The sequence below is a fragment of the Pimephales promelas genome, chromosome 25 (assembly GCF_988280905.1).
Source record: "Pimephales promelas chromosome 25, fPimPro1.hap1.1, whole genome shotgun sequence".
Lineage (NCBI taxonomy): Eukaryota > Metazoa > Chordata > Actinopteri > Cypriniformes > Leuciscidae > Pimephales > Pimephales promelas.
This window is the reverse complement of record NC_142793.1, coordinates 22,029,060-22,053,127: the sequence shown is the minus strand read 5'-3', so window position 1 is coordinate 22,053,127 and position 24,068 is coordinate 22,029,060. Positions and strand designations below refer to the sequence as shown.

Here is a 24,068-nt window from a genome sequence, read left to right as displayed (position 1 = left end):
TCTTTCCGCCAGTATCTGTGCGCATGCGCAGTAAACACAGCATCATCCGGGTTCTTCACAAGAATCCCTCTGAGAGGAGGCGGGAAATGGCGTCCCGAGCAGCTGTATCAGATCTATCTGTCGCTCAGTGACTCACTCTCGGCCAGAGAAGCGACCGACAGACACTCGCCCGGGCCGCTTCAGCTGCCGTGGCCAGATCCACAACCATCTCTGGATCGTGTCGTCGCGACCCCTGGCATGTAAGTGTTTTAGCGAACATAAATTTGATCATCACAGGCAAAAATAAATATTTAACCCTACGCCACGGTCGCAGTGCTTTGAAATCTCGCGTCTTCACGACTCGCCCCCTCCTTGTGTGAGAATATGTTCTTCGTGCAGATGAAGACGGAGCAGTGCTAATGTTGTATACGGGATTTATATTTATACTAACTTATAAATATAACGTCGTAGGATCAATTAAAAACGTCTCTTTTCCCGTGCGTGTTTACAGTGTGGAAAAGGCTTGTTTCGCTGGAGCGCGAGCAACGAGACGCAGAGCGCGGGTGTCGCGAGACAGCCAACAAGTCATCTGTTAGCGCTAGTCGTTAAAATACACTCGTGCTCAAATATTCCCATCAAAATAAAATTTGTTATTGAGACGGAAATCTACGTGGGTAGCTTGAAATCTGTGTTGCAGATTTACGGGTGACTGCTCTGGCGAAGTTTTAATTTTATTTTTTTGCTTTGATGTTAAAACCGATTGGCTGCTTGCTAACTTGTGCGCGACCATTTTTAGCTTTATAATACAGCTTGGAGGCGCGAACTGGCTAAAATACTCAAGTAGCTAATATTTTTAGTGGTGTATTGTGTTGGCTCATAAACGTAACAAGTTTTACATCACGGAAATGTGCTAGAAATTACCGGCAGGCTATGGCAAGCTACATTTGTTTAGATTCAACAAGCACAGAGGAGACGACATGATTCACCCCCGCCCACTTCAGCACATCTCAAGACTTCCACTAGTTTGTTTCCACGGCACATACCAATGGTTTTATGAACACATAAAATCATTTAAAAACAATATTTTTATTTCTACATCCATTTCGCATCAGTATGACTGTAGAATATAGCAGAACATGTGTTTCTATGCGCGCGCAGACACACACGCACACACACATACACACACATATTATTACGGTGTAAATTCTCACCAGCACACTCTGCTGTTTTTTTTTCTCTTAAATCTGATTAAATATTTAAGATGCATTGGTTTAATAGCTTGTTCTAAATATTTAAAATATAGAATTTTTTTATGAATCCTGTATGTATTGGAGCACTACATATATTATTATGATATTCTAATAATATTATGAATATGATATAAGCTTTTTTATCTAGAGTTTTACAAAAACAACCATAAACTGGTACTTTTGGACTTTTTTTGTCAATTGAACCCCTTAGATGTATAATATTTACCCCCTGAGATTTTAAGTTAATCTATTTTAATAATTTAACAACATATTTGTACATTCACGGTTTCCTGATGTTGGTTAAAGGTAACGTGACGTGGATGTAAATAGATAAAATATCTTTTTTTCGACTTTGTAGCTGGACTTTTTAAAGTTGACTCAACTTTTTAGTTATTATTATTAATTATAATATATTTTAGCTTAAATTACATGGATGAAGACAAATATATTAGGCTACTGTTGTAAATTACAATTAAACTGTAAAATAAAATTATTTGACAATAGGGGTGTGCCCTGTGATGTGACAAATTATATCTCAATATTTTCTGGGTTTTTCTCTTAACGATTACTAGACGATATTTTGCTTGTTTTTTGAGTTTTTATTGTTTTGGTAGGTACTTTGATAGGTTTAGGACTGAACAGCCGACTCCTAAAGTTTTTGATATTCTTCAGGTCATTCTCTGCGTGGTGGTCAGTTCACAGCAGTGACAGAAATATTTTTTTCCAATATGTTTCAGTTGATTAATTTTGACCTAATATGGCCATTTTTACCTTTCCTAAAGCCCTTTTTAAACCTAATTATATCCATATATCCATTCTGTGTGTAGGCTCGGTCACGGTTTTGATGTAACCAAGAACTAGAATACATTAAACCAAGAAAAACATTAAAAGGCAACCACGATTCACATCAGCGCATCTTGTTCGCCACTGATAAGACTGCCTGACGCACACCTAAATTCTCAATGCACCATTTTTTCATTCGAATGTGGATTTTATTTTAAATTCAAATTTAATTTGACAGCCCTACGCTGCATCCCTAGTACCTGATCTAGACCAATACACATGGCTTAATTGTCTCATTTCCTTTAAATATTAAGTAATTTGTCTAATATTTAATTTAATGAATCAAATGCAAAATCATAATTGCACAGCAATATTTTCATAGGGGCTTTTGCAACTTTTATTTATAGGATAGTGGAGTAGTGTCATTGACGTCTATGTAAATATCTGTTCCCAGTTTCTATTCTCAAATCCCATACGCAAGAGCGTGAAGGTTTGCAACCAGGTGCCCCCAGTTTTAACCCATTACAGTCTTCAATAGTTTGCGCTGACATAAATCCCCATTGATTGGGTGATGGTTTCCCCCTCTTTTTGTGGCACTCTTAAAGACGGGCAGTAGGGTGCTGTGGAGACCTTTCTTGTCAGCGGCAGCAGGGAAGAGATCCGATTGTTTTCCTCGAGTTGCCATGACTGATTTCCGGAATGGAATTTCCCCAACAGCCTGAATATCTCGCATTCAATGTTATTAATGTAGCGGTATTGACATTTGAAATGAAATTTATGCAAATATGCATAGTGCTGCTCTCTGCACCTTTTTCACAGTTGATGAACTGGTTTTGTCTTTTCCAGTCTTACATGTGACTTTTGGGACAATGAGGCTGAGAGTGCGTAAGGCATCTCAGCAGCGGAGCGCCCCCCCGTCCGCCCGGACTGCCAAGACCAAGAGGAAGCTTTCCGAGGTGGAACACGCTTTGCCCTCCGACGACGGCAAGATGCAGAAACGAGACACGGGCATTTTCTCCACCATCAAACGGTTCATCAGAGGCAATGCTGTCAAGGTTAGGATTTGAAAGTGGTTTGAAAGTGTGAAAGTGACGCAAGTGCGGTTTGATTTGAGCTGTATCTCTTAATGTCAGGTGGAGCAGTGCCCTCCTGCTAAGAGAAGCCGTGTAGACTGTGATTCGGACAGTAATCTGATCACATCCACTCCGACCGGTGGGAACCTGCCTAGCAGAGCAAACCCCAGAGCCCGCAGGAAAGGCCCCGTCAATGGAGGTAGGAGTGCTGAGATACACAGGCTACTCTTCTGTTAAGAGTTCTGTCTGTAAATGACCTTTGTTGTGAACGTTATGGCGATCTTTTGGTGTTGAATGTTTCTCTGTTTCTGCTGCTCAGATACTATGACAGGTCAGAGTATACCAGTGAAGCCCAACGGGAAGCTGGAGGTGCAGGCAGACACCCCGAGCAGTCCCCCCCGCACCACCCTCCTGGGAACCATCTTCTCTCCCGTTTTTAGCTTCTTCTCACCCGCCAACAAAAACGGTAAGGGCCTGTGATCGCACTTGTCAGCCGATTAAAATGTATGTGCCTAAGTGACAATTTCAATCCCTTTGATATACAAAAATGTGTGAGAATAAAAATGAAGCATCAAATCATGAAACAAAAAATCAATATTGACCAAATTTATTTTATTTAGACATATTCCTGGGGCCAGATTGATTGAATATGTAGAATAAAATCCTTTTTAACTGTTTTATTCTTATGTTAAAACAAATATTTTCTCTACATTTCTTAATAACCCTTTAGGCGCCAGAGTTTTTTTCCTAAAATGTTTGATTTTGACATCTTAATTTAAAAAGGCTATATCTTAAAAGTGATAATAGAGAGAGACTTTCTGTAAATAAGAGAAATATTAAGGATAACCCAAAGTTTATGTAAGGATTACATTTTCCCATCTAATTTGCATATTATGATGTCATATGGTGTTGGCAATCGTGGATTATAGAATTTTCATGAAAAGTCACGTGTTTAAATGATAAAATGCAGCACTTCGCCCCCCCCCCCAAATGTCCATCACCTTTTGTATGCTATATTGCACAATACTGAATGCTCAGGTATATAGTAAGTAGGAAGTGAACTGTGTAAATCATTACTAATAAATGGTAGAAACAAACCGAATGCATGTAGAGGTTTGCCTTTTGCTGTAGAGATTTTCCATTTACTACATACAGTAGGCACTCTGATTCCATGTATGGGGCATAAACACTGAAGTTGTCCGCACTGCACAGTGAATTTCTTATTTATATCGCATCAATACTTTGTTGTTTATGAGGGGATTTGAGAAAGGATAAAGCTTGTGCTGATTCTGAACATACAAATTTGGGAGTGAATTCTCCTCTTGTATGCTGTATTTTCCTCTTTGTTTACTTCCAGGAGTTCTGTTGAAATTTTCACGCACGTTAATTCTGACAAATCGAAGTGCAGTTATGGAAATATGTTTAAGACGTATATGGCCAACGAGTAATGTGGATGTTGTCACGTAACTATATTTTGGTTTGTTTCATCAACTGATTCGGACCAGAGCAATCGGTGTGGTGTGAAAATGAACCAAAACCCCTTAAAAATGCTACAAAGTATAATTGGTCCGGACCAAATGAACCGAACCAAAGCAAGAAGTGTGAACACGCCCATAAAGTAGAACTGTAACAAAGAGCTAAAATTCAAAGTGCATCATTTCTGAGCTAATTGAGACTAATCGCTGCTGTCTGAGACCTGCTGCAAACTGAAACATTTACCATTTGCCAATGAAATTGCAGCATTTCTTGTGAGTTTTTTCTGATTTCATCACATTGTTAATCTGAGCCGTCCTCATCCTCCAGCTACAGCGGGCTCTGATTCTCCGGGTCAGGCGGTGGAAGCTGAGGAGATCGTGAAGCAGCTCGAAATGGAGCAGCTCGAGGAAACCCCAACCAGCACTACCACCGACGGCCGAGACCTGACCTTTGACCCTGCACTAAACCCTCGACCGCTGCCTCTCGTGGACACGCCGGTAGAGGAAGGGGAGATCGTCACAGAGGCTGATATGCCTCCGCTAACTGGTGAGTGTCCGGCATGTTCTCCAGCTGTACCGCTGCCTGAAGACGACCAGACTCACATTTGCTCTTCTCGGTTAGCCGTAGGATGCAACAGCAATTACCCGGATGTCCCGCCATCACCTCCTCCAGAGGGGACTTATGAAGAGGACTGGGAAGTTTTCGACCCGTGAGCCTAATTTCAACATGCTCTAAATCTGAATAACTTCAATATAGACGCATGCTTGTGTGCTAACACGCCTCCATCTTACAGGTATTTCTTTATCAAACACGTGCCACCCTTGACTGAAGAGCAGCTCACCCGTAAGCCTGCACTCCCCCTGAAAACCAGGAGCACGCCCGAGTTCTCCCTCGTCCTGGATCTGGTACGTTTGCATTCAACTCTGATCTTAGTAGTTTGATGCGAGCTCTTTTTGATGCAAGGATTAAGCCGTCACTGTGGTCTTATTCCAGGATGAGACATTGGTCCACTGCAGCCTCAATGAATTGGAGGATGCAGCTTTGACCTTCCCTGTGCTTTTCCAAGACGTCATTTACCAGGTTACAGAACAAGCATCTCAAACGATTTCACATTTGTCACAAGCTTTGCACACAGCTCTGTTAGTGATTTGCTTTCTTATTCCTAAAGGTGTACGTCCGGTTACGGCCATTCTTTAGGGAATTCCTGGAACGCATGTCTCAGATTTATGAGGTGAGGTGTTTTTATTATTTTGTTTTAATGAAGTTGACATGATTTATGAAATCTTTGAATAAACATTTTGTTTATTTGAGGTTGTTGTGAAGCTCATATGCAAAGTCCCAGCAATCAGCACATGCAAATGTGTGTCCCATTCATTTACTAAAGCAATAAAGGCTCAAATCCAATGTTAAGATAACTATTAAATATACAAGTAATTATTAGCTAACAAAAAAGAACAGCACATGAAAAGTACCTAATATTATATATATATATATATATATATATATATATATATATATGATTAACTGATTTGATTTATTCTGGAAACTGATATATTTTTATTTATTTTTTTTATTTTAGGGCTGCACGATTCCCAGATTAAATTAAAGATCCTCTAGCAATTTACCCGCGTCGATTAAATACCGGAAGTGGTGCTTTCCACTGACGAGAATCCATGAACCGCATTATCAGACCGTTTCCAATGGCTGCACGATATATTTTAAAATCATAATTTTTGCGTAGTGCTTTTTAGTTTTTGATTTTCTTATTGTTTTCCCTAAATGCCGAAAATACAATTTTCAGAAAACGAAAGTATTTTTAGTAACGTGTAACATTAAACCGACATGTTTAACTGTTTATCCACGTTGTGTGCACAAAATAGATGCTGAAAAATAATTCGTGCCATTGGAGAAGCACTAATCAAACCTTCGGCCCTTCAAAACCATTTCGAACTAAAAAAATTGGTAGCTGAAAATTGTGCATTCCTAGTCGCTGAACCCTAATGATGTGGTCTACCGTTTTCACCTCTGACTAGCATTAATGATATAACTTTGAATTATCTGCAGATTATACTCTTCACTGCTTCCAAGAAGGTATATGCTGACAAGCTGCTGAACATCCTGGATCCGAAAAAACAGTTGGTTAGGTCAGTTGCTTAAAATTGTTTCTGTGTCTTGTCTCAAGCAGGTGCTCTTTCAAAATAAATATATAAAGTAAAGTTTAAAGGGATAGTTCACTTTAAAATTAATTTTTGAAATGTTTTAGCTTACCTCAAGGGCATCCAAGATGTAGGTGTTTTTGTTTCCACAGTATTTTCAAATTTGATATTTTTAGGTCAAACCGTTATTGTCTGTCAGTCATATAATGGAGGTCTATGGTCACCACCTCAAAGAGCATGCACAGAGAAGTCCAGATTAAACATGATTTAATGACTCGTAAATGTAAGTACACATTGATGGCCTAAGACACGAAACGAGCGGTTTGTGTGAGAAAACGAACAGTATGTATATCGTTTTTACCTCTTGTAAACATACCAAAAATTTTAAAGTGAACTATCCCTTTAAATGCATTAAATTGCAGCTGCATAAATATTATGGAGGTGTGATGGGAACAAATGTGTCTGAATTCTCAAGTTGAATGATGTTTAAAGTGAGTATTTCCCCTGGTATCTCAGGCATAGATTGTTTCGTGAGCACTGCGTATGCGTCCAAGGCAACTACATCAAAGATCTGAACATCCTTGGGAGGGATCTCTCCAAGACGGTGATCATAGACAACTCTCCTCAGGCTTTTGCCTACCAGGTTTGTGAAGCCGGCCTTGGGTTTCACCTTCACTGATGTGGTCTGTGCTGAGTTATTAGTATGTAAAGCTCAGGATGTGCTTCTCTCATTGCAGCTTTCCAATGGGATCCCCATTGAGAGTTGGTTTGTGGACAAGAATGACAATGAGCTCTTAAAGCTGGTGCCGTTTTTGGAGAAGCTGGTAGAACTGGTATGTGCGTCTTGTCTTTTGTGTGCTGCTTTTTATTGAAGGCATGGTAGGGTTTTTTTTTTTCCTCCAGAAAATTAAATGCTTTTTGTATTTAAATCCTAATCATAAATCCTTACATTTAAATCCTATCTTAGTTTAATGAGTAAAGACATAAATGTGGCAAGTTATTTTTGTTTTGTTTATAAATATTACGTGTACATTTTCAACTGATATGAATATTTATTTTCAATTTAATTAAGAACAATGGTATAATGCTAATAAAATTGTTGTAGTTATTATTTTAACTCAAATTACACACTTTCATGTTTTTTGGGGTTTTTTTTTTAGATAGTACCAGGGTTTTTTCACAAACTTGTTTTTATTTGACTTTATTATTAACAGTCAACTTTTCTGTGTTTACTAAAGCATTTTTAAAAAAGCATACAAAACCATATTGAGAAACTGGCGGTCGTCTGTAATTCCACGATTATTCATGATCTGCGTCGGATTAATTTCTCTATGTTTTGGGTTCAGGTATCACGCACTTAAGTTCAAAATTGTCTACACGTAGGCATCTATCAGCAGATCAGCGGATATATTAGAGATCAGCTGATAGACTCCTGCTTTCAAACGCTCACGTGTGTATTAGGGATTGACCGATATGGATTTTTTTTAGTGCCAATACTGATTTTTTTTTTATTTTTTCCCATTTTTGACCGATACGGGCTGCCGATTTTCTAGAGCTGATATTTGAAGCCAATACATTTTGCTCCCCCAATTTACATAATAAAAATGACTGGCTTTAGACTAACTTTTCCACTGGTTGAACTGGTGCTACCAACTTTCTCAGTTGGTCGCACCAGCATTTGATTTGGTCGTAATTTTTTTTTTTTTTTTTTTTGCTACATGCCATGGGATTAATCAAAGCATGTTGATGAATAGTGGTTTTAATGGAGCAAAGCTAGCAAAGGCTTTCTGGGTTTCAGCATAAATACCTGTAATATATTAATTATCATTGCCAAATTTCAGGATTTTCATTTCCTTTTTTTTTGGAAATAGGCTCATTTTACAACTCCCTCAGATTTAAACAGTTGAGTTTTACCATTTTCAATCAGTTCAGGCGATTTTCTGATATTTAGAAGAATATCTGTAACCAGACAGTTTCTGGTCTCATTGACTTCCATAGTATATATTTTTTCCAACTATGGAAGTCAATGAGACCAAAAACTGTCTGGTTACTGATATTCTTCTAAATATCAGAAAATAGCCTGAACTGATTGAAAATGGTAAAACTCAACTGTTTAAATCTGAGGGAGTTGTAAAATGAGCCTATTTCCAAAAAAAGTGGAGGATCACTTTAAGTTGTGTGTGACGCATCACGGTTTTCGAACCTTATAAATATTACGTGTACGTTTTTCTATTGATTATAAATATTTTTCAATTTAATTAACAAGGGTATAATGGTAATAAAATTGATGCGTCACGATTTTCGAACCTTGAAGGGTGTGCAGGTTTAAGAAACTCCTGTAGTCTGAGCCCTCTTAATGTGTAGTGTACAACTGTTTTTGTTGACTGTGTTTTTTGTGTGTTGTTTTTATTCCAGAACGAGGACGTTCGGCCATACATAAGAGAGAGATTTCGCCTGCACGACCTTCTACCCCCAGACTGAATGTCCAAGAAAACGAACATTTCTTGCCAAGCAGACTGTTTTTAAGCAGTGGGGGATTTACACTGCGGGGGAAGGAGAATTTGCCACAAACTCTTTGCCATAAGGATTTCAACTACAGACTTGCCTACGTGGGTTTTCTTTTATGTGGGGCGGGCGGGCGGAAGGGAGGAAGGGAGGGGGGCTCTGGACTAATGTTTTAAGACAAATGACTTGATGTATGCATATGTTTTCTATACACACACACTCATTTATGGACGAGAAGATGATTTCTGATTGGTCGTCCTGCTCTGCTCTGGAGTCTATGCCTGATTGGGACTTTAACGTAAAGCGCTGTGCAGAAGTGGACTTGCGTCACTCATTTTGGTGCTCTAAGGGACCCTCTGCCCTACCAGGCCACTGGCTTACTTCAACGAGAATGAACGGTTGAATATAAATATATAGAACATGAAAATATACATTCAACTATGTGTGTATATGTATATATAACATTTGTACATATATATTTTTTCCTGTCAAGTTTGTAAAACACAACTTGCCCTTTGGTTTTAATTCATTATGCATTCCTTTTTAGTTCGAGGTGTTTTTTTTCATAGACAAGCTGGCTTTTTATTCTTTTTTTTTTACTCTAGATTTGATGTGTATTAAATGGCCTATCTGTTTCGCTCTAGCTTTCTGGTGACGTGTAATCAAAATCCGGCGACATCCCGATATGGAAACGCATCATTGCTCGTTTGTAAATCTCGACTCGATTCTCTGTCTTGTGGTTTCCAGTTACTGACCGCTTACTTCCGTTTATTCATGTCAGTCCTAATTTGAGGGATTTTAACTTTTTTTGTTCTTAGTTTGTTTTTATATACAAGTATAGATGAAATGTAAAATACTGTATGTGCTTTAAATTGCTTTTCTGTGGAAAAAAAAATAACAATGCTTTGTCTCTCTTTCAGAAATGTCCGGTAATTGTAGCACCAGCACATGAACTAGCTTAAATCACTGCATATCTGCAATATTCCCTGTTTTTTTTTTCTCTCTCTCTCTCTCCTGCAATCCTGCTTTGTTTTAGGATTATCATGTACAGCTCTACCTACCTCTAAAGGGTAGACCTTCCGTTTGATTCAGTGTTACCCCTCCCCACCCCAATGGTTTTTATTTCCATGGACATTAATACATGATTTGTATGTACCAGTACAATTTGAATTGGTTTTTCTTTTTCGTTTGGATGAAAGTTTCACATGTGGCCTTGATTTTTGTTTTTTTCTACTTGTCAGTTATGACTTTAAGCTTATTATCATTGTTCTAGCTAAGGATGCACCGATAATACTTTATATTTCAAAGCCGATAACTGATTTGTTGGTCGATAAACCCAAATTGATGACATTTTTGAGAGCCACCTGAAGAAATCATTTATTATTTATCAGCTTTAAGATATTGGCACTTTTTTTTTTATCTGGTCGATACTGATAACTTTAAAAATGCTGATGTATTTTGCATCCCTAGTTACAGCTAACCAATGGTTCAGGAGGAAATTAGACACCGGTGATCTTGAACTGAGAAATTTGAAGTTTAATAGCAAGGTTTTTAATAGAATTTGGTATTAATTATAGCCCACAATCTCTGGCAGTTCTTGTCAATTTAGATTATATTTTCTCACAAAATGGCAGCTTCTGTTTTGGGAGTATTTACTTACTGTCAATGGATCAGATACCTAGATTTTTTTTATTTTATTTTTTGTGATTGCAATGGATGAAGTGAGCCTTTTGATGGAATGGTTGTGTGATTGGTTGCAAATGTTTTGTGAATGAAAAGGCCTTTGTTAAAGACAGATGTGAATGCAATGAATGTATTTCAGTGCAGCTTTTGCAGCACACCAACACTCTTTAAATCTTTTCAGATTATGTATAATACCTTATGTATGTGATTTTTCCTGGAATGGTATTTTTTTATTTAGTGTCAGTGAAACTGAATCCCGTATTGGGTCCTGGACTTTGGTTAAATGTAGCTGACTATTAAAAAAACCAACAGCGGTTAGTCAGTGAAAACAGCATGATGAAAAGTTCAAGACTGAAACATTAAATTTGCTGTTTTTGCACATTAGAAGGTTTCATTTTTACTGTTAACTGTTTCTGTCGTTTTAAAATTTGTTTGAAAGAAATTGCAAGGTAAACTTGTTTGAAATATAGTCTAGATTTTACTAGAAAGAGGTGAATAAATTTAGTTCTTGTCATAACTCCAAAACCACACACTTTCTTGTTATGTATTTGATTGGAAGTTAAAATCATAATCTATAAATAGGATTTAGTGGGAACACCCTTCATCCCAATATCATAAGTTAAAAAAAAAATAATGTAAAATTACAAAATCAAAATAAGTTTAATCATTTTATTAAATAAATGCATAATTGTTATTTTAATTTGTTTAAAATTTACAGTTATATATATATATATATATATATATATATATATATATATAAATAAAATCATATTAATTTAATAAAATACAATTTATAATTTTGGGCCTAAAATACATATTTTGCCTATTTAAATCTTAATTATAATACATTTTTCAGCAAAATCATTACTTTTATATATTTTTCAATATTATTAAGCCTTTACATTATCAAAAAAAATATTTTAAAGTTATTTTAGCTATTAGTTATTTTATAAAATTGTGCGTTGTTATTTTCACTTTACTTTGCACTGAATATTGTTTTACATTGCATAATAACTTGGGCGCATCTATTCTTTGATATTACTTAGGCTATATGTAACAGTGCTGCTGTCAAATCGATTAATATATATATATATATATATATATATTCATATTCATATTATGTTTATTATGTATACATAACAAAAACTGTTATGTATACATTTATTATTATTATTATAACAAAAACTTGTTTAATCGAGATTAATCGATTTGTAGAACTAGAAAAAAAATATTGGAAAAATATTACCGATCATCTCAAATCATGTATTATATATTTATAATATAATCATCTGTAACCATGGTATGTGCTTTGACCATAGGCTTTGACGGGAACTCTGTGTTGGTTACGGTTGGTTACCGTTGGAGGTCTGCGCAGTGCCTTCCTCCAGTCCAGCGGGCGGCGTCACATTCCCTCTCGCGCTCCACATGACCCGTGAGTGTTCAATGTAAAAGAAGAGGAGGCCTGTTTGATTTCTAGACCTCTGGTTGCGAAGTTCTTGTCCGGTGAAAGTCGCTCGTTTGACCGCGGGCTCATGTCGAAGGACGGCCGGCACGATGGGCGCCGGCGGGGCGCGGCTCAGCAGCACCGGTTCGGGATGAGAGCGGCTCAGAGCGGGGACGGCAGAGACAGGTCGGCCAGTAACAGCTCTGGATCATCTCATGGAGGAGGGAAAGGGAGGAATACGCCCATTAACATCGCCCTGAAGGTAACAAACAACGGCTGGCTCAAAGCACACTGACCTGCTGCCTACATAGACAACGTAAGTGCATTGTGCACGCGGTGAACGAACGCGCATCTGAAGCACGAACTGCTGTCTGGGTAGGCAGCTGTCAGTTATGTCAGTTACTATGGTAACAACACTTTCCCATCAAAATAGCATAGTTGCTACAATACAACACTGTTGTAAAATTTTGATGACTGCTGTCATTCATGTCATATATTTACTTGTTTAGGATAGGATTAAAGAACTGTACGGTATTTTTGTGAAAAATGTTGTCTGGGTAGCAGTGATCTTAAGGTTGTGAGTGTGCGAGCTAACGTTACTCTACTCGTGTGGCTTCTTGAGATAGTATAACGTTAGTTATTATTGACTTTGCTGTTTTCAGACCCATTATGGATTTTAAAATCACTGTTTCCCAGATATACAACTCATAAAAGTAACACAACGCAACATAACATTGACATAAAAGTACCTAACATGATCATGACAAAAATGACTACATGACAGTAATACACTGCCACACACCATTTACATGACATAACAGTAATGCAACATACAGTAACAATTATATGACATGACAGTAACGCAACAAAACATTCTATTAAAATGACAATAACATGGTTACATAGCAGTAATACAATGCAACACAAGATAACGGCATCGCAACATTTATATTACATGACACAACATAACATTAACAAGACAATAACATGTCTACATAACCGTAATACAATGCAACATACCATTTACTTGACATAACAACGCAACATGACAGTACATAACATTAACATGACAGCAGAATATAACAAGTAGCATAACAGTAACACCACACAACATTTTCAACATAACATCATCCAAACAACAAAACATTACATACAGTAGAACAATGGAACATAACATTAGCATATCAGCTAAACAGTATGTGATGAGGTTCAACATAACATATGTAAGAGCTAGTGTAGATGACTGGTTCTGCAACATTCTTTTTTTTTTTTTTGGCATAATGACGCCTGACTGATTTCAGTTGCATGGCTACTTTACAAATATATAAACACAAAGACATGACATTGCTTTGAGTTTAAATGGTTTTGGAAAGCAAAGAGAGCACAGAGGCTCCGGGAACACCCTTCAGGTTGAAGACCTGATCTACCTGTCTGTGTTTATTCTGTAATTTATGACCTCCTCTATTTTATTCTGCTTATTATAAAGTTGCATAACAAAAAAAAATAAATACATGAACATAAGACTGAGCCAGAACTTGAGCTCAGGCTGCAGTTTTTTAATTTATAATTTCGTTTTTACACAATTTTAATGTAGAGGGAAAGAGTTAAGGTTGATTTTTTTCTGTGGAACCGGTTTGTCTGTTTTTGCTTATTTAGATAGAGATGTGGTAGTAGACATGAATCTGACATTTGTCCTTTCACACATGTAGAATAGCCAATAAAGAAGCTTTAGGCCTAGTGTAACCATGACAGATTTTACGACAGTAGTAGAAGACAATACCGTTTCCCAACTGTAGGGGCACCCCGAGAGCAAAATTTCAAAAATAACAGAATATGACGACGCATCTATAATATGTTTTATTGAAAATAACAATGCATAAAACAGACAGACTTTGGCTACTGTATGTAATGTTGTTAGATACCTGAAAAGCACTGTTTATTTTATTTGTATCTTTGCTCTATTGTATTTATTTGTGCTGTTTGATTATGTGTTTTTATTTTCTTTGTTTTTATTTGACGGTAGTCCTTTTTTCTCCGAACATACCGAACTGTACCGAAATGGTAGGCTAATCCTTGAACCGCGGTAAAACCGAAGCGAATTTGAACTGCTATACCCCTAGTAAATAACAGTTTTATATAATGTTTAATGTTTGTGAGCAAACTACCCGAGTATGTTTTTTTTTATAAAGCAACAGTGTTCTTCATATTACTCATTTAATTTCCAGTTCAAAGGCGGAGCAGTTTATTTATTCAAAGCATTAATGCATATATGATTTAAAAATTTGTTATAAAAATCTTTAAAAAAAATTGTACATGCATACCTATCTAAACAAAGCCTATATATTTAAATCATTGGTAACACTTTATTTTGCAGTGTCCTTGTTACATGTACTTTAGAGCCCGACCGATAAAGGATTTTGAAGGCCGATACCGATACAAATATATGTTGGTTTTAAAATCCGATATTCCGATATATCGGCCGATATTTATTTTAATTTTTTTTCAGAAACGCGCAACAAAACATTAACAGATTTCCCTAACATTAGTTATTTGTGGTTATTTATGAGTTTTAACTAAAATAATATGATAATGCATTTTAAAAAGAAACTTGTTTCTTTTATTGTCACAACAGAACAGAGGAACACCAAAATATATTAAAGTTCTGATAAATAAAATAACAATTAGTCCCTACATTGCCTTAAAAGCTACGTGTGTGGTGTGGCGCGTTATACAGGAGTGTCGCCAACAGGGACGGTGTAGAGTGCCCTCTGGTGGACAAACGAAACATCTCCAACACTCATAACATGGTTGAAGCGTGTTTCGTCCGTTTTTATTTTATTTTTGAAATATTCATTTATCGGCCATTATAACTGCCGATACCGATAGTTTGGAAAATGCCTTATATCGGCCGATAATATCGACCTGCCGATAAATCGGTCTGGCTCTAATGTACTTACCATAAATAAAAGTAAATTATGCATAATTACATGCAACTAACCCTCAACCAAATCCTAACCCTATAGTAAGCTCATGCAATTGCTTAATATTACTCGGTACCTAAATATATAATCATACTGTAACAATGACACTTAGTGATGAAAATAGTGTAACTTAATCATTTAATAAGTAGAATAGGGCTGTCAACTTTAGTCGTTTAGTCGACTAATCGGTCGATGCCGTCGTGGTCGACTGACATTCTTATTGGTCGACCAGTTGCATTTTTTTTTTTTTTACCAATAGAAGGAATTTTTCAATGACTTACTCCTTGATATTTATTCATTTATAATCAGTTATTTATTACTGTATTCTAAATATAATTAGCCTATGTTTTGTCCCCAACTTTAAAATGCTTTAATTTAGGCTATTTTTGTAACTGCGCCACAGTTTAGCGCACACACATAATACACTCGGGAACCGCACCTGTGGCTGGCTGCGCTGCTGCTCGCGCTCGGTAAGGGATGCTGTATTCATTCTGTTAGAACGCTGCTTGTTTTGGCTTTAGTCGACAAAATGTCCAGGAAATATAAATCTTTTGTCTGGCTGCATTTTAAAACAAAGACGACAAGACTGTGGAGGGAGGTGATCGCGTTGCCATTATGAGCGCGCAAGTCGCGCGCCTACATTTAAAATCGAACTTGAGCGCGCAAAAGACGTGAGCAGCCTTTTAACGGCTATATCATGCTGACTCAATAGATTGTGTTTTCTTAATGTTTTCGTTTTTATTTGTACACTTGACGCATTTGAAAATAGCCTAAATAATGCAACAAAACGAAAATAAACATATACGCGGTACAGCCTATTATATGATTGTTTTTAAGTTATTTGGGTTTTTTTGAGTGTTGTTTAAAACGCCTTGATCGTCAGGACTAAAGTTAACCCATAGCTTTGAAAGTAAAGAAGAATATAAAGCCTGTATAAACGAGAGCTTTTGTTGGGATTTTTCATTATGTGGCAGATAGCAGTTATATTTTTTGCAGCGTGTGGTGTGGTCAGGTGCGCGATTGGGACTGTACTATAGACCTAGGACAGAGCTCTTCACTTTTTGCAGTTAAAAAATCACTTAATTTTCAAAGAATTATATTATTATTATAGTTTTATTTATTTGTGATGTTTTTTCGTTGTTGTTTTATAAATGCTCAATGACAATTGTTTAAAAATGTTTAATCAAAATATCACGTTTTTTTTTTTTTTTTTTTTTAGTCGACTAATCGTCGAGCAGGACTCGACTTTGGTCGACTAAGGATTTCTTTGGTTGAATACAGCCCTAAAGTAGAAAAATGTAAGTATTTCAGTACATACCGACCTAAATCTTCAATGCGATCCTCAAACCGCCGTCGTTCTCGCGGCTGTGTCTGTTCCACATCTCGTTGGCGCATCTCTATTTACATCTATAACCCCTGAGTGAGTTACTCACCGCCAAGCTCCAATCGGACGTTGAGTCTGCGGTGTCTAATGCACACGCGCTGACACACACACACACAGCAGCCCTGCCGCCTCCAGCACATGCTGGACGAGTGGGCGGCCTGCCATGTGCACATGACTGCACAGATAGAGAGGAGCTCTCCTAGCCGTGGAGGGTGAACACACACACCACAACTAAAACGGCAACACCGTAGAGTCGCTGTGCAGTCGAGACTTTGCAGACTGTCCCGATTGCCAGAAGAAGGACTGTCCTGCTGATTGACAGAGGCATCTACCCGAGTCCTCCGGAGCCATGCTCAACCATGCTATTTTTGGTCCAGATGTCAAATGACGATGTCAGGCAGTTGGTGCAGCAGAGATCCTGGTTCAGGGGGGTGAACAGGTTGCCATGAGCAAATTCGGTAGCATGTCAGGACCGGGAATGGATGAGGAACCTGCTTACAGACTCTGCTTCTACTCTGTACGTACCTTCTGTCCTCTTTCCCATTGTTCTTTCTGTCTGCATTTAGAAGCACTTGAAACTCTATCCTTGCAGTGGTTTGCAGCGCTCAGCGTGCTGTTATTTGTCCCGAAAGCAGTTCTTTGTAGCTGGACGTCCTTGTTTTGCAGTTCTGAGGTGCTCGGTTAACCTTAATAACCTCGGGTGTCAAGGGGCCTGCTGGTGATTGGGCGATTAGCTCGATTCGTCTCAAGCATGCATGAAGCAATGACTTGAGATCAGATACCCTCTTCTCACTTTTACCTTGGTTATTTTGCACCAACGAATGCAAAATCGGATCGACCCCTTCTCTGAGATGCATGACTAATGTAAACTTGGGCCTTCTGTTGCCGGTCAGCTGGGAAACCCAGTGTAAATATTTACCATTCAAGCACCCTGCTGACAGAACACATGTTAATTTTCTCGCCTTTTAACAAAATAAAAATAAAAATGTATTTTTTTTTGTCCGTTTCATCTTCATTCATCCTTATTTTCAGACCTCTAGAGAGCTTTGTGATGAAGGCTGTTTTCATTGGTTAAGTAGGTCAGTTGTGTGTTTTAACCCCGAGGACATGAGATGGTAGCAGGGGAGGACAGTATGCTGTTTATGCATGTGCAAAAACCAGTGAGCCTTATGAAAAATTCCTCTCTGTGATGGAGTATGACTGGCATATGGATGGACAACGAACAACTACATAATTAGCTATATGCAAATTGTTTGGTTTTTAGGCTGTCCTATTAAAATAATGTATGTTGCTCACACTATTTAATGTTTTGAAGGGCCTGATAGGATATTGAGATACTAAGGGAACACTATTTTCAACCAAAAACGTAAAAGTTTTTATGCGTTATTGTTTTGACCTTTCATTACACGACAAAAGCGTTTTGGGTGCCTGAAAATGCAACTTTTACAACTTTTCGACTTTTGAAAAAGGGAAAAGAATCAAAGAAATCAAAGAATCAAAAACGTGAATGTCATGCGCATGCGTTTTAGGTGTTCACTACAGCGTTACATCGCCATCTAACGGTCTGATACCGATAACCGTTACTTCTTTATATTTGAAGGCCGATATGTTGGTCTAATATATTGGTCTTAAATTGGTCTAAAGCAGGGCTAATTTGTAGGGGTGCACGATATATCGGCCACCATATCGGTATCGGCCGATATTTGCTCATATTTATGTTATCGTTATCGGCCCGATAATAAAATTTGGCTGATATATTAAAGCTGATAAATAATGAATTAATTCCTTCAACACTTGACACCTGAAACACTTAAGATGCGCACTGTTCAACATGATTGATCTTAATTGCTTGAAATATGATTGGAATCAAAAAGGAAAATACTGTTAATTGCAAAATGTGCTGTCATATCAGCTACATGAAATTATAATGAGAACTTTACAATTGTGTCAGGGAACACATTTTAATTGTGAGACTTTTGTTTTTGCAATCAGGCTTTCAAAAATTGTATAAAAATTGGATTTAGATTTATCGGCCGATATATCGGTTATCGGCTTTCAAATACAAAGAATTATCGGTTATCGGTATCGGCCAAAATGTTCATATCGGTGCATCTCAACTAATTTGCATATTCATAGACCCTCGAGTTGTATACAAAGAGAGTTTAGGGTTCAAGCTATTCAAGCTATTTCAAAATTTGAGGAAAAAAACTTTAAATATGTTATTTTGGTGATCAAAGATGATACAATTATTGACTGCAGGGAGACTTTAACACGCATTGTTGGCTATAGTTTAATCGATGAGTATTTTAACATTTATGCAGTGGCCCCATTCACTTTTTGAATGTGGACGAGTCAATGGCTTTCAAAGACTGAACACATTTCCAGTTGAAGATTCATGCAATAGACACCGCCGTTCATCTTCCTATGTGGAATAACCATTAATCTTGACGTGTGCTTGTATGATTTGCCGGTGGTGATAATTTAAGGTGACAAGAAAGAAGGTGTGAATTATTGGTATTGATTATTACAATGATAAAATGTCCTTAACTTGGACAGAATAAGCTTATGTACTATGTCTATTTGTGGGACAAGCATGAAATGTGCAAGTGTCCCGCTCATAACAGATGTTTTTCTCCTTGCTACAGGCCTCTTTTCAGCGGTCCAACAGCCATGACAAGGTGAGGAAGATCGTGGCAGAGGAAGGCCGGGCTGCCCGAAACCTCATCGCATGGAGTGTCCCAGTGGAAAGCAAGGAGGAAGAAGGTTAGATATGACAAAGTCATGCACGCATATAATAATTAATGTTGGTATTTGCATTTTGCAATGCATTTTATGGTAGTTGGGGCCAAGATCCTAAAGTGTTAGCAGATTTTATGTACACTATAAAAAGAAAGAAGTCACTTATATTCACCAAGGCTGCATTTATTTGATCAAAAATAGTATGTAATTTTGTGAAATATTTTAAAAATGTTCCTTAAGATCCTTAAGAAATCAGTCTTATATGATGATTTGATACTCAGTTATTATCAATGTTGGAAACAGTTGTGCTGCTTTATATTTTATTGGAGCATGTGATATTTTTTTTCTGGATTCATTGATGAATAAAAAGTTAAAAAGAACAGAGCATTTGTTCAAATACATTCTAACAATATAAATATACTGTATAATATAACTTATTATCAGTTTAACACATTGTTGCTGAATAAAAGTTTTAATTTCTTTGAATAAAAGACAAATAAAAATAACGTCTTGTCCCCAAACTTTTGAACGGTCGTGTATGTTGTTACAAAAGATTTCTATTTTAAATAAATGCTGTTCTTTTTAAAAGTATCACCGGATCTATCTACCTATCTATCTACCTATCTATCTATCTATCTATCTATCTATCTATCTATCTATCTATCTATCTATCTATCTATCTATCTATCTATCTATCTATCTATCTATCTATCTATCTATCTATCTATCTATCTATCTATCTATCTATCTATCTATCTATCTATATATATATATCTATATATCTATATATATATCTATATATATATATATATATATATGAAGAGTTCAGATGCAAAAGCCTCTAAGTGCCATTTCAAATTTTCTTTTAAAATGATGATTTTTATCAAGCTTGTATATTTAAGTTCAGTAATTTCACTTAAATGGCAATGATAATTACCTATTAATTGTCATTTAAGTGAAATTACTGAACTTAAATATACAAGCTTGATAAAAATCATCATTTTAAAAGAAAATTTGAAATGGCACTTAGAGGCTTTTGCATCTGAACTCTTCATATATATATATATATATATATATAATATTGCTATTTGTTGTCATAAACGTTTTCACATTCCACTCGGCTCCACACTGATCAGGCAAACACTTAAAATGCTTCCAGCTTTGTAAAGAGCTTCCATTCGCAAAGCAAATGTAGGCGATGAACAAGTGCTCCAAATCTGTCATCCCCCTCTTGTACCTGTAGTTACAGTACGCTCTTTGTCGCAGAGTTTGCGAAATCCTCCTGAGTGTGTGTATAAGCTGACCCAGATCCTCTGTTTCACTGTCAGCGCTGACAGGTCACCACAGGAATCTTTTGTTGGTTTGTTCTCCGTCTGAGCGCATTCATCCAGCGCTGTGACCGTTTCTGGATCAGGGGTTGCGATTAGTGAACTCTTAATAGTTAGTTCTGATTGAGAATCAGCTGATGAAGAGGATTATGTTGACTCGAGGAGGCTGAAGCTGATTCTGTTCTTATAGTGAACATACAATTCAGGCCCTGATCTCAGATCAGTTTTAATAGTCAAAGACACTTTATGAGTGGAAGCACTGGCTGAAAGATGACTAAAGGTGAAAAAAAAAATACGTCAACCCTAAATTAAAAGAAAAATATGTGACAAATACATCTATTTGTAGTCATTATTATGACTTTTTTTTTGTTTCAACATTATTTTCATGACAGTTAAACATTTTCATCCCAGTTCTTATTAGTGTTATATATAAACCAACTAATTTCTTTTTTAGTTAGTTTTTTAGTGTTCATTATTATTTGGTGTTAATAATCCTCATTATTAGATTTAGTAGTGTCATAAATTACTTGTACTACTCTGTTTATGGTGTAAATAATATATTTTAAATATTTATTTAATTATCTGTTTAATTATAATTTATTTATAATAAAATAATAATACAATTATATGCATAATTAATGAAATATATTATTTAAATAATACACACAAATATCATATTTTATTGAACAATACAATTAACAAATAATAAATAAAAATAATTAAATATTAAGTCAAATAAAATTAATTTATTTGATCATTTGTATTTAATTAGAAGTTGTTGTTTTGTTATCTTGGTGATACTAAAAATAAGGCAAAAATAAATTATGCATATTGTTTGTTTTGCACCAGTGCTATTAACAAAGGAATGGAAGATTACTAGAGTATATTGTTTTTTGCATTATGTAATGACAAATATTTAAATTATTGCTATGCTTCTTTGTAGTAATATAACCATATTGGGAATAAAAAACAATTTGCAGTTTCTGACTTTTATGTAGAGTTCACAGTGGACATTGTTTGATTTTAAAATCTGATTCTTAAAATTATGTCATCCATCTGAATGTGATATTTTGGACATATAATGTCATGTGACATTTATGTGCACTGTGTTCTTCTGTTCACATGCAGCTAAAGCAAAGATTCACGGTAACAGCAGCGCAAGGGCTCAGCGAATCAACGCCGGGCTCCACAGGAACAAAAAGCAGGTGCGACTCATTTATTCCAAAATTGTAGTAGTTTCTGAATCTCTTAAAGGGATAGTTCACTTTGAAATTAATTTTTGATATGTTTTAGCTTACGTCAAGGGCATCCAAGATGTCGGTGTCTTTGTTTCCACACACAGTATTTTCAATTCTGATATTTTTAGGTCAAACCGTTCTTGTCTGTCAGTCATATAATGGAAGTCTATGGTCACCACCTCAAAGAGCATGCACAGAGAAGTCCAAATTAAACATGATTTAATGACTCGTAAACGTAAGTACACATTGACGGCCTAAGACACAAAACGAGCGGTTTGAGTGAGAAAACGAACAGTATTTATATAATTTTTACTTCTTGTAACCACAGCTTTTGGATGCCCTTGAGGTAAGCTAAAACATACCAAAAATGTAAAACAAACGTACCAAAAAAACAAACAAAAAAAAACACATGTATACATCTTGTCTTGTTTACAAATAAGCAAACAGGTCTGAATGAGTTCCCTTTAAAGAATAGTGATACCTGGAAGCTTTGTAGTGGAAACTTAAATGAAAAGCTTTTACTCATGTTAAACACTAGGTGGCGCCAGTGACCTTTTATTTCATCCTCTTCCTTATGGGGCTCTAATTTCCATTCTTTCATGATGTGACCTCAGTGTTTATATGAGCAGCACACACTGATGGTTAAAACAGCTGTTTTCCCTATAGAGTTAAAGGGATGGTTCACCCAAGTCATGTCGCGTAACCTGTAAGACTTTCGTTCTCTTCTGCTCTTAACAGAACTTGGCGCTAGACTGCAAAAATGCACCCGGGTTGATCCTGGACAAAGGATCTGAGAAAAGCCCCACCAAGACCAGACAGCCACGGAAGGTGGACCTCCGAGCACGATACTGGGCCTTCCTGTTCGATAACCTGCGGAGAGCAGTGGACGAGATCTACGTCACCTGCGAATCCGACCAGAGCGTGGTGGAGTGCAGGGTATGATGATGATGATGATGAGCAACACTTATCACTTTTTTACAACGTTTTTACCACTTAAAACAGAAAATAGAATAGATTTATAATTATGTTTTTTAATTAGTTTTGAAATAATTGGGGGTGTATCAATACTCTCATGTCACGATTCGATACATATCACGATACTGAACTCACGATACGATATTATTGCGATACTCCAAGACATGGTAAAAGGTTAACAAAAAATGTGTTGTTGATTAAAAGGCTAACTTTGATATTACATTATTTAAATGTAATATAATAAATGTAATTACAGTAAATGTAATGGTTTAAATGAATAGGTTTGGACTTGGTGCTTGTAACCCAAGGACAATAGTGAAATTGCAGAATTATTTTAGATGAATATGCACTCTCTCACTGACTAGATATATTTAAAATAATATCGGCCACTTTTTTTACTGGCAATGTCAGACATTTGACATTATCAGCACGCACAAATATTCCCCCATTGCATTAGTATACTAAATATAATTATTTTGCATATATAAATACACACACATGCATGTATACATTTAAGAAATATTTGCATGTATATACTTTATATTTATACAAAATTAATATTATACATAAATATAGATATTTGATCTATTAATAACACTTTTTTTGAATATAAACATGCATATGTGTGTATTTTTTATATGTATATACACAAAATAATTATACACACTACACACACATATTATGTAAACACAAACTTTTATTTTGGATGCGATTAATCGTGATTCACAGCCCTTTGTCACTATCCACGATACATATTGCGATATATTGTGGCATGATATATTGTTACACCTCTATTTTTTGTACATGAGACATGTTTGTGCTTGTGGCTGCACCTGCACTCTCTGGCCATTAGAGGGAGTGGAGCATTGTGATAAACCTCTTCCTCTGCCTCCTCCTCCTCCTCCTCGCATTCCTTTTGTTTTCTGGTTTGTGTCAAAGAAGGGTTTGGTGAGAGAATTATCACTGCACCTCTCCAGGGCCTTTCTGGAGGGAGTGGAGATGGATGACATGTGTAAACAAAGGGCCCCCCACCCCACTCCTTCTGTGTGTGCGTGCGGGGTACGAGGTCTAGGT

At 36.6% G+C, this 24,068-nt stretch overlaps 2 protein-coding genes across 6 annotated transcripts in view; both read left to right on the top strand.

Moving 5' to 3' along the window:
- Positions 1 to 13: 13 nt before the first annotated feature.
- On the top strand, positions 14 to 10,386 carry ctdspl2a (CTD (carboxy-terminal domain, RNA polymerase II, polypeptide A) small phosphatase like 2a). Of its 3 annotated transcripts, XM_039695222.2 has the most exons (13): positions 14 to 239; positions 2,859 to 3,067; positions 3,146 to 3,284; positions 3,405 to 3,551; positions 4,889 to 5,107; positions 5,183 to 5,270; positions 5,355 to 5,466; positions 5,555 to 5,641; positions 5,730 to 5,792; positions 6,626 to 6,705; positions 7,234 to 7,360; positions 7,455 to 7,550; positions 9,133 to 10,386. In XM_039695222.2, exons 2-13 carry the CDS (start codon positions 2,882 to 2,884, stop codon positions 9,196 to 9,198), a joined length of 1,410 nt encoding a protein of 469 aa, XP_039551156.2. In that variant the 5' UTR covers positions 14 to 239; positions 2,859 to 2,881; the 3' UTR covers positions 9,199 to 10,386. The 3 variants fall into 3 exon arrangements, with proteins under 3 accessions (XP_039551156.2, XP_088983713.1, XP_088983714.1); XM_089127587.1 differs by having other exon boundaries at positions 4,889 to 5,270; XM_089127588.1 differs by lacking the exon at positions 14 to 239 and adding an exon at positions 1,737 to 2,765 and having other exon boundaries at positions 4,889 to 5,270.
- Positions 10,387 to 12,326: 1,940 nt separating this feature from the next.
- The window catches only part of scaper (S-phase cyclin A-associated protein in the ER), a 107,517-nt gene continuing 95,775 nt past the window's right edge, over positions 12,327 to 24,068 (top strand). For all 3 annotated transcript variants that reach the window (XM_089127495.1, XM_089127494.1, XM_089127493.1), the window contains exons 1-4: positions 12,327 to 12,611; positions 19,360 to 19,477; positions 21,910 to 21,986; positions 22,758 to 22,955. In XM_089127495.1, the coding sequence (XP_088983621.1) occupies positions 12,438 to 12,611; positions 19,360 to 19,477; positions 21,910 to 21,986; positions 22,758 to 22,955 (567 nt within the window). In that variant the 5' untranslated portion in view covers positions 12,327 to 12,437. The remainder of the gene's footprint in view (positions 12,612 to 19,359; positions 19,478 to 21,909; positions 21,987 to 22,757; positions 22,956 to 24,068) is intronic.